General features: G+C 40.1%; 1 protein-coding gene across 1 annotated transcript in view; it reads right to left on the bottom strand.

Annotated features, from left to right (window-relative positions):
* The window catches only part of TMEM237 (transmembrane protein 237), a 14,792-nt gene extending 5,246 nt beyond the window's left edge, over positions 1 to 9,546 (bottom strand). Inside the window, exons 1-7 of the mRNA XM_081815315.1 lie at positions 8,806 to 9,546; positions 7,579 to 7,610; positions 6,946 to 6,956; positions 5,862 to 5,918; positions 4,565 to 4,705; positions 1,215 to 1,335; positions 910 to 946 (exon numbers count right to left, since the gene is read on the bottom strand). Coding sequence (XP_081671441.1) covers positions 910 to 946; positions 1,215 to 1,335; positions 4,565 to 4,705; positions 5,862 to 5,918; positions 6,946 to 6,956; positions 7,579 to 7,610; positions 8,806 to 8,940 — 534 coding nt within the window. The 5' untranslated portion in view covers positions 8,941 to 9,546. The remainder of the gene's footprint in view (positions 1 to 909; positions 947 to 1,214; positions 1,336 to 4,564; positions 4,706 to 5,861; positions 5,919 to 6,945; positions 6,957 to 7,578; positions 7,611 to 8,805) is intronic.
* Between the last annotated feature and the right edge of the window lie 1,745 nt (positions 9,547 to 11,291).

Raw genomic sequence — 11,291 nt, 5'->3', positions numbered from 1 at the left:
ATCAAATATGATCAGGCTGGTGCATAGATCAGTGCCACACACTAGATTTTGGGTGAATTTTGGTCTGTTAGAAGAAAGTGCCTCCCAAAATTTTAAAGAAAGAAAAACTTATATATGTACAAAAATAAGGGTTGATACAATGAAGGGATGGAATATGACTGTAAAGATGAAAATTATAAAAAATTTTATAAAAGGAATTGATAAGATAAGAAGTTGTTTGAAAAAAGAAAGAAGAGGATTTAAAAAAAAAAAAAAAAAGTGGGGGAGAGAATGTGATCAGGCAGGAGACTAGATCAAAGCCATACACTAGAGATTTAGGGTATATTTTGATCTGTTAGAAACTGTATCTCAAAATTTTAAAGAGAGAACTTATATATATATGCCAAAAATAAGGGTAACTACTATGAAGGGATAGAATATGACTCTTCCAGAAAGTGGTTGCTTTTCTGTTCAGAGAGTTGTTGCTATTCTTTTCTTCGATCTCCTGTTGAGTTTGTAGGTGTTCAGAATGGTTTGATCCCTATCCAGCTAAATTCCTGAGACCAGTGAAATCCAGGTCTCCTACTCCTCCGCCATCTTGCTCCACCCCTACGTCATTAGTTTTTGACGTAGTGTAACACGATTCATTGTTTGTGTATAACACAAATGGATCTGTTCTTAACTGTTATGTGCAGCAAGTCACATACATTTCTGTGGGCCTCAGTTTTCTCATCTGGAAAATGAAGTGACTGAACTACATTTATAAGGTTCTTTCCAAACTTAAAATGATAGGATTCTACATAAATATTGATCACAATTTGTAGGGTGATTTCTAAATACAAACAATAGTGTTATATAACTTCCAGTGTACTTCTTTAAAGTATGCCATTCTGTTTTATCCAACACTTAATTTCCTATACTAAAATATACATTTTTATTTATTGCTGAAATAATCATAATCTGAATTCTATTAACATGAGAAAATATATCACAATAGCCTACTTTATTAATATTATCTTCAAATTTCAGTATCTTTCATATTTAATTTTTGCTACGTATATAATATTTTCTATTGATGTTCCTCTTTTTTAGAGATAGCTCCTAGGATCTATAATTTAAGTATTTTACTTCTTCGGTTGTTTACTCTTTTCAAATTTATCAAAAGGTACCTTTGAGAGCTCTGAATTAAGTAGCACAGTATCCCTGGAGAATATTTAGGACAAATGAATTCTTACTTTGTCTTCCTTCGAGGTTTTTGAATAACTGCCTCCTCAGCTGGTTCCACATCAATACCATTTTCATTTCGTAATAAAGATGAACTAGACGTCTTCTTTTGGGTTAAGGAAGTCTCCAATTCTGAAAATAAAGTAGATTAAATTTTCAAATTACTATCATGTAAGAAGAAAAGTATATAAAACTTACAAGAAAAGATAACTTTAAAAATTTTAATTAGGCCAAAATTTTTTCGCCATTTTACTAATTTTTGTAACTTTATAGCTCTAAACACCAAAAATTTTGAAATTGCAATGCCAAAAAATATGGAAAAAGTTAACTAATCCAACACCCAGAATGTTGGGAGAGCCCCCAGATTACTCACAGTTCAGTGATTCACCCAAAGGACTCATGGAACTCAGAAGTCATTACACTCACAGTCCTCACATTCAGTTACAGTTTATTAGAGGGACATGACATAAGGCGAAATCAGCAAAAGGAAAAAGCACATGGAGCAAAGTCCAGAGGAAACCAGGTATAAGCTTCCAAGAGTCCTCTATCAATGGAGTCACACAGGATGTGCTAATTTCCTCCAGCAACAAGTTGACATGTGTGACACTTTCTCTACCAGGGAAGCTCATTACAGACTCGGCACCCAAGGCTTTTATTGGCACCTGATCACAAAGGCACCCCCTGCCTAGCACATACCAAAATTCCAGAATCCCAGAAGCAAAGCAGGTGGTCAGCATAAATCATATTGTGTACACAAATGCACAGTAAACCACCCTTATAATTTAGGGATAGTTTTACATCAATGTAGGAACTATTTACCAGCCAAGTTCCACAGGCCAGTGAAGAGGCAACCTTGCAAACAGGCCTTTCTAATGAAAGCAGTTTCAGGCCTGCTACGTTAACTCCTTCTTGAGCACAGGGTATTAAGTTTAAGTAAGTCAGTGGAGTCTTCTCATCTGCTAGCTACTTCCTCCAATCTGAAAATACTGGCAATGGCTTCCTGGAAGGTCCTCAAAGCCCCCAGAATTCTGTTTTAATAAAATACTTACAGCTCAAACTGAAAATACAACATAAGTAGAGCCTACCACAGTCATCCAGAACAAAACAAAAATAAAACAAAAATAGGGGCGCCTGGGTGGCTCAGTTGGTTAAGCGACTGCCTTCGGCTCAGGTCATGATCCTGGAGTCCCTGGATCGAGTCCCCCATCAGGCTCCCTGCTCGGTAGGGAGTCTGCTTCTCCCTCTGACCCTCCCCCCTCTCATGTGCTCTCTGTCTCTCTCATTCTCTCTGTCTCAAATAAATAAATAAAATCTTAAAAAAAATAAATAAATAAATAAAACAAAAATATAAACCCAGAAATCTATAAAGCTATACCTGGTGGTGCATTCTGGAATGACAGTGACAGGTGCTCTTTGGCCCACAACTTAGTTGGGTACTGAGTTTTCTAAAAATGGTCAACTCATTTCTGTAAATACATTTTTCATAAATTGTAAAACTAGGTACTGGTATCCATCTTGATTTTCACATTTGTACCCTAACTGAATTAACTAAGATGGTAGCTTTAATTCAACTATTTTTACTGCCAGTAATGAAATAAATCATAGAAATAAATCATAAAACTATCTGAGCATCATTTCTCTCTTTTTCCTCTCTTCTGCCCAGGCACTACAGTATCCCACTTCAACTTGCCTCTAAAAATTGTGCTCCATTCTATGGACTTTCCAGTTTCTGCCCTCTCCTCCTATAATTCTTTCATCCAATCAGGACTATTTTCTAAGAGAGTAAGTAATTGGTCAGGGAAATTATTTTGTAACAAATTATTCATCAGGGGCCGATGTTAGTAGGAAAGAGCTAATCTCCCAATCTTTATTCCTTCCCTTCTAATGAAACCGTCTTTCTTCTAATTACTATAAAAGTCATAATGCTCGATATTATTGTGAAAAATTAATAAAATATAAATGAAGAAAGGAAGATAATAAAAATCATCCCTAGGGATGCCTGGGTGGCTCAGTCGGTTAAATGCCTGCCTTCAGCTCACGTCATGATCCCAGGGTCCTGGGATAGAGCCCCGAATTGGGATCCCTGCTCAGCGGGGAGCCTGCTTCTCCTTCTCCCTCTGCCGCTCTCCCTGCTTGTGCTCTCTCTGTCAAATAAATAAATAAATCTTAAAAAAAAAAAAATCATCCCTAATTCTTCCTTCCAAAAAATCTAACATTGTCAACACTTTGCTATATCCTTCCATTGTTTTTACTATATATACACATGCATATACCTGTGTTCTGGGTAGAACTGTGTCCCCCCTGAAAGATATGTTCAAGTCCTAACCCTAGTCCCTGTGAATGAGACTTCATTTGGAAATAGGGTCTTTGCAGGTCTAATCAGTTTAGGGTGAGATCATGCTGGATTAGGATGGACCTGAAATCCAATAACTCGTATCCTTATAAGAAGAGCAAAATATGGGGGCACCTGGGTGGCACAGTTGGTTAAGCACCTGACTTGGTTTCAGCTCAGGTCATGATCTCAGAGTAACAAGATCGAGCCCCACATCAGACTCCACGCTCAGCACGAAGTCAGCTTAAGACTCTCTCTCCTTCTCCCTCTGCCCCTCCCCCTGCATGTGCACATGTACTCTCTCTCTCAAATAAATAAATCTTTGAAAAAAAAAAAAAGAGCAAGATATGGACACAGAAGCACATTAAATAAATAAAACATGATTTATTTAGCCAGTACCACTTTGTTAGCTATTGGTTATTTCCAGTTTGTACCCTTATAAATAATGGCACAGTTAACATCCTTTAATTGTGGTAGCCACTATAGTTACTTCTATTCCTAAAAGTTCAGACAGGCTATACCAATTTATGCTCCTATCAGCAGGATATGAATGTACTCCTTTCTCATCAACACTTTTTTATCTAACACTTTTGAATTTTATATGCTGAAAAAAGATTGTCAATTACTATTTTGTTTACCTTGTGAATAGTACCTGGGACAATGTAAGACTCAATAAATGATGACTCTTCTTTCATTGTATTATTGTTAATACTGAATCTATCCTTACCACACTGACCTGAAATGTCCATTTTATCATATATTAAATTCTTACACACACCAAGATCTGAACTCTCTGTTTTAATCCTGAATTTGTATCCCTTCCCTCATAATATACGGACATATGACCAAAAGAGACCTTCTCCAGTGTTCTTGACTTAAACTATTGGAGTTACTCTAATGGTAAAAATTTCAATAAAGAAAAAAAAACCAAAGGGATGTGGGTGGGAAAAAATGGGAACAGAGAAGTTTGTAATCATACCCCCAAAATCACAGCTACTATCACAACCTAACCTTGGTTTCTTCACATACCAAGAGGTAGCCTCGTCTTCTTCTGTCTCCTTTGAACAGGAGCTTCTTCTGGATGTTCTGTGGATTCTTTAGTTGGTGGCTCACTGCCCTCAGATGGCCTGCGAACAGAAGCCTGAACAAGGCCTTCCAAAGAAGCACTACCTACAGAAAAGCGAGTGGGAAAATGGGACAATTTGAGCAGAGATCACACTCAGTCTTAAAAAGATGAAAAAAAAGGGAACCAGAATGGTTCCTAAAGGATGATTAACTGTCCTTTGTTACCTTTTTACCTATAACTATAAGAATTGCTCTTAACCCACACTTATATCAAATTATAAATTATAATAAATTCAGTACTTGGTATATCAAATCAATACTCAAAGTTTCTTTTTACTATATCACTACATACAGATCCAGATATTTTCACATCTTAAGACTTGTAAGAGGCAGCAAATAGAGTGAAAGGACCAGTTAAGGCCTGGTGATGGGTATTAAAGAGGGCACATTCCGCATGGAGCACTGGGTATTAAAGAGGGCACGTTCTGCATGGAGCAAACAATGAATCATGGAACACTACGTGAAAAACTAATGATGTAATGTATGGTGATTAACATAACATAATAATAATAAAAAAAGAATAGAAAAAAAATTAAAAGAAAGGGATCCTCAAGGAAAAAAAAAAAAAGACTGAGGTTTCAAGCCTGAGTGAGCAGGAGAGTGGAGAATTCCATGAACAGAAATCTGTGAGAGGTAAAAATTGATTTCTTGTTGAAGGTAATGATGAATTCTGAACATGCTGAGTTTAAGTTACTGACAGAACATCCAGGATTATTAGTGGATAACGAAGACAAAAAGAAGTTCAAAGAACCTGCTCATTACAGAACCTCCAGTACATGGATGCTATGGCCCTGCCTTCAGACTCTTGCTCTAACAAAGAGATCCTCTGACTGAAATGAGGGATCCAAGGACCTTGTGTCCAGTATCCCATTCAAAGGTCTGGAACCAATCATAGCTTAAGACAATTTATGCTTTCTAGGTATAAAAGACCTCAAAGAGTCCATGAATGTTGTGGAAGTAAGAGTTTAAGTGACACAATCCTTTATTCCATGGATGCTTCTAGACACCCTTCAGGCTGACCACTGCCTTATTCTTCACTACCACCAGGAATCCTATTACTTTAAACTGACCTTGATTCTATCCTCAACACAGCAGTGACTTGGGACTGCTGGGGCCTTGCCTCTCCCTGATCTGTGATGTTTGTCATTCCTGAGGTCCTGGAAAGACTTGTGATCCCACACAAAAAAGAACAACTTCTTACCTGGTGTGTTTTTTGTTTTGGGCTTCTTTCTCTTAGGACGACTAAGTGGAATATCACCTATAAAACAGAAAAAACGACAGAAAAGGCTGCCTAAAATTCAATGCAGAGAACAGTCAAAAGGAACTTTTAGTAGGGAAGACTTTTCCCTCTCTTCCCTAGGTCCAGCCAACTTCTACACATTAGGGGAAGAAGACAAGAAAAATGACAAGTTTGGGGGTGCCTGGCTGGCTTAGTCAGTAGAGCATGCAACTCTTGATCTCAGGATCCAGAGTTCAAGCCCCATGTTGGGCGTGAGGCTACTCAAAAAAAAAAAAAGGAAGAAATTGACAAAGTCAAAGAAAGCCTATAATGTGGTGCCAGTAGCTCACTGTCGATCAGTAATATTGGAAACTGTAACATTTCTAATATCAGAAAAGTGGGCTCACAAAATCTTCATCTGATCCCCTACATTTCCCAGCCCCCTTGCACTAAGATGTGGCCTGTGACTGGTTTGGGCCATACACTGTGAGCAGAACCGATCTGCCAAAACACTGAAAGAGCCCGTGAGTAACCCTCCAGCTTTCTCTTCCTTTGCTGAAGCATGTTAAGATGGCAGAAGCACAGAATGGAAGTAGCCTGAATCACTACATCATTAGTGAAGAATGGTGAAAGACAATTGCCTTGGATTGCTGTCACAGTGCACTCTGCATTAACCAGAAATAACCCTGTATGATATTAAGTCAGAGATCTTGAGGTTAGTATAGCATAACCCAGTCTATCCTGATTAAATGAGACAAAAGAAAATGTAGTCCCTATTACAGAACTATAAACTAGCCAATGGTTATATTCTGGGTGACTCCATTCAGGAATGAATCAAATATCAATCATACAACTACTGTTATATATCAAACCTCATTTAAAAAATAGGAGTCATAAGATTATTTTGATAAAAGGATATTGCAATATTATAAATTATACCATTCAGATTCAACTTTAAGAAAAACATTAAGGAATCAAATTAACTTCTGAACTCCCAATTTTAAAAGTTTTACATTAAGAGTGAACTAACTCAAAAAAAAAAAAAAAAAAGAGTGAACTAACTCACCTTGATTAGCACTTTACATGACACCGACCAAATTTAATTGGACAAAGACAAAAAAAAAGAAACTATTAATTAGAAATCTATTATATTGTCAGACTGAAAACTGACTTAGGTCATTATAAATTTAAAATAAAGTAAGCTTTCACACAGTCAGCTAGTTTATAAGCTAGCTTATTCTTCGTAAGTAAAAAGCGAATAAAACCGCTAACAAAATAACCCCAATATTTTCTGAACTTACATATACATATTTCCTACTGTCTATTAATAAAGTGGATTAAGCAGATTAAGAATTCTTATTTTGTCACTGATTAAAATCAGCTTAAACTCTGAGGAAACTATTCTAGCAAACAAAAGAGGATCAAAAGTCTGATAAACAAGACATTAAAACATTCAGAATGGATCCATTATCTTAAGCATGTTGACATTCAGGCTTTGAAACAGAACATTTAATTACAACTGCTTTCCTAATGATTCAAGTTTTTTTTACCTTTAAGCTTTTAGGAAGCCTTATCCTAAAATTTTCAAGAAGTCTTCTCTGAATTATTATAATTTTGCAATGGTACTAGTCAATTTTTTCACTTGATTCATTTTGCATTTTTAAAACTCAATGATAAAATTACTGTAACTTATTTTTACCTTGGCACAGGTGGAAGGGCTCGTGGAGGACGCTATGGGGAAAAGAAAATTGCTTGTAAGTAAAAGTCTCAGAACATCTTTACTTCAAGTACTTCGAATCTTTTGATAACCCTGTACATCCAATGAAACCTAGGAAGTACTAATGAGAATCAGATGGGCAATTCTAAATTTGTTCTACCATTTCTAAATTTCATATAAAATTCCTTCCTTCCTACACTCCTTTCTATCCAGAGACCAGGCTCTGTTCTAAGGACTACAAATACATTAATGAACAAAACAGAGAAATCCCCGCTTTTGGTACTTCCATTGTACTGGTTAAGTATTAGAAGATTATGAACACACACACACAAACACACACAAATGAGGGAGGCTGTGGAGTGTTCTTTAGTTAAGCAAAGTCTCTCAGAGATATTTGAGCTGAGACCTGAATAAGAAAGGAGACAAAGGGGAGTAAATACAAAGCCTTTTAGGAGAGATAAAAGGTTTCAGATAAAAGGCCAGTAAGGCTGTAGCACAGTTATAGTAGGCAAGATGCCAAGGGTAGGCAGGGGTCAGATTAATTAGGCTCTTGCAGACAGAAGGAAAATGTCCAGAGTTCGTTTTAATTCAATGAGAAGCCAATGGAGGTTTTAAACCACACAGTAACATACTTTTTAAAAAAATCCCTGTGCATACAGCATGAGGAACGCGTTTCAGGGTAGAGAGAATTAAAAAAGAAACACACACCTTATAAATGATACTATACATGAAAAGAAAAGTTGTGTTTGCAGTTCAGAGAGATTACAGTTGGGAAGCATTCTGGAATCTTTCAAAATAAAATACTAACAGAAATGCCTCGAAATCTGTTTAATGTTCCAAGTGTCTCATGCGGCTTGCAAAGGACATTGACTCAAAAGGGTTACATTACAGTCCCACTTAGCAATCCATTCGTTCGGTGTATTAATACGAATGCTACGAGATTAGGACAAAGCAGGCTGTCTTAACACTATCCGGTCATTAAAATTACAACTGGAGAAGAACAACAGTCATAAGAAAGAGCTATCGCAAAGATGCTACGGATCGCGTTCTGTCCAAGGATTCAGTTCACAAGACACTTCCACATTTCAAAAGTCCCGCAAAAATGACGTGTCACCCATCCACAAGGCCAACCTCTGAGCCCCTCAAAAGTCGGACGGCTCAACTGAACACAAAAGCCTAATAACTCAAACGTAACTAAGGCTCGCTTACCACCTGCTTCTTTCCCATTGCGTCTAAAGCCGGCCTTCCCGGCAGCCACCCGCCGGCCGCCAGGCGCCCAGAGCTCACAGCCCGCCCCCTTCGGCCTCCTGCCCCGGCCGGCCGCGCGCAGGCGCCGTGCGTCATCGGACTGCGCGGCACTGGCCGCGGTGGCACTCAGCCACTGCTCTGCAAGAGGTGGGCGAGGGCCAGCGCAGGGAGCTGGTCGGGCCTTTGCGGTCTAGCCTTGTGGAAAAGGGGACGTCGGAGTAGGGGCTGACATGCCTGGGAAGAGAGTCTCCAGCGGGCGTGGGGCAGCAATCACGGTTCTACCCATGGTTTTCTAAGTGGTTACAGTGATTTGTTCGAGGGAGGTGGGAAAAGACCATGATTAAAAGTCGCCACTCGGAAACTCCGATCTCTTTCCTGGGTGACTAAACGCCTTCCAGGAGGAGTCCGCAAGAAAGACCTAGCTGGCTGTCCCGGAACACCCAGGGGCTGGGAAGGCAACGTAGAGAGGCGTCGTCATAGCAACACGGACACTCAAGCCCCCGGAAACTTGACGCCCGGGTCCTCGCCTGGCTCCAGGAGTTCGGGTCCCGGCCTCGGGACGAACTTCCATCGCCCGCTCCGGTCCAAGCCTGTGAGCATCAAAGGGGCGGACGAGCAGACACCAGGAGCAGGGCTGTCCCTCTGCGACCCCCAGCCCTGGGCATCGGCCCCGCCCCAGGGGCTGCTGAGGCGTTAGGGCAGCACCCTCCGCTTCCGCCACTTCGCGTGGCGGAAAGCGCCCCTCACCGCTCACCGGCAGGGCCTCCAGCCGAAGCCCCGACTCCGCTCTCATGGCGCTCTCCCCACCGCGCTCCCTCAGCGCAACCGCCGGCGGCCCGAGCCCGGCTCCCCGCGCCTGGCTACCCGCTGTCAGGTTAGGCCGCAGCTCTGGGGGCTAGGTCTCCGCCTGCCTTCGCTGGGCCATGCCCCGCCCTCGAGGCGTCAGAATTAGGGAGGGGCCGGGTTAGCCCTGTAGACCTCAGAATGGAATCACGCTTTTCAAGCAGTGACGTAATGAATCGAAGGCAGCCAAGGGCCACGAGTGAGTATAGATACTGCTCAAATCCAAACATGCTGTTAGTACCAAGAACTGATGATCAGCAAGGCCAAGACTGCCTGGAAGAACCAGGAACTGATAATCACTAGAACCAGAAGTCTGGAAGGGCTAAAGACCGATTAAACTCCTTTAGATAAAAAATAATAATAAAAAAAAATAAAAGGGGAGGATTTCTGTAGCAACCTGTCAGATTCTCCAGACGCTGACTCGTCTTCCAAGCCTGACTGCATTTGAAAGGCAACCTCCCGACTGATCTCAACAAAATAGAGACCCCTCCACTGCTTGAACATAATAAGCAGTAAGCACCCAGAGCTGACCCCTACCAGACTGAGTTTTCCTCTCAACTAGGCACTCACTCACTGACTTGGCGTTTGGTTCTTTAACTTCTTACCCTTGTATTTCGTTTATTATGTGACTTTGTATCGTTTCTTGTGTGGCGTATGTGAAGCCAAGTTAAACAGGCAGTGAGATGTCATTCAGTTTGGAATCCTACTCCTGTTAAAATTGTGTAAACCCTGCTTTATGAATGAATAAAGCTGACATTGTGGAAAGACACAACTCGTGCACCGCCTTTGTAGGGTGCTAGAGATGCCCCCTTCTCCCCGCCCCCAAGCCCAATGTTTCAGGATGGGTATGTATTGATACAAATATCAGATTTCTTCCAGTTGTGTGTGTGTGTGCGTGTGTGTCTGTGTGTTGATACAGGCAACTCTCAAAATTTCACCAGTTGCTTATCCTCCATCTCTGTAAATCACGTTTGGGAAAGCTTTTTCTCAAAAAAAACAAAAACAAAAACAAAACCAACCAACCAACCAAACCCACAACATAAATCAGATCCAAGTTCACGTTATCATTAAAAATGACTTAATTTTCTTTGGTTGGGTTTTTTTTTGGGGGGTGTGGGAAGGTTGGGTTTAATTTTTTCTTGGGTTTTTTTTTTTTTTAAAGATCACTTCAAGTAAAAAAACTAAAAATATTTTGAAGTATGCACTTGGTTTGTTTTATAGTTAAGAAAGATATTGGAGGGGTAGAGGGGTAGAGTGTGGGTATGGGGAACATTAGAGAATGATGCAGAAGACAGATACAGGGGCAGCAAGACTGACTGGAAGTCTCAAGACCTAGGGATGAAAGAAAAATAAGACTTCCTGGAATAGCAGTCTCATCTTACGGTTTTCTCAGATACCGATCTCTAGGACTAAAGTCAATTGCCCTTTCCTAATTTAGGCGTGATGTGGATATTGGCTTTTAGGCAAATTAATGATGGTTACAGCTCTGACCAGAAGAATAATTTTTTCCTTGTAGACTGATGTATAAATGATGAGGGCAGTGCCATTTCTGTACGTTTTCATGTTAGATGTGAAATGTGTACATTAACCCTTTTTTCTTGCCG

Source organism: Leptonychotes weddellii, chromosome 3 (assembly GCF_054177405.1).
Source record: "Leptonychotes weddellii isolate Sample4059 chromosome 3, ASM5417740v2, whole genome shotgun sequence".
NCBI classification, from domain to species: domain Eukaryota; kingdom Metazoa; phylum Chordata; class Mammalia; order Carnivora; family Phocidae; genus Leptonychotes; species Leptonychotes weddellii.
This window is presented reverse-complemented; position numbering and strand designations above follow the sequence as displayed.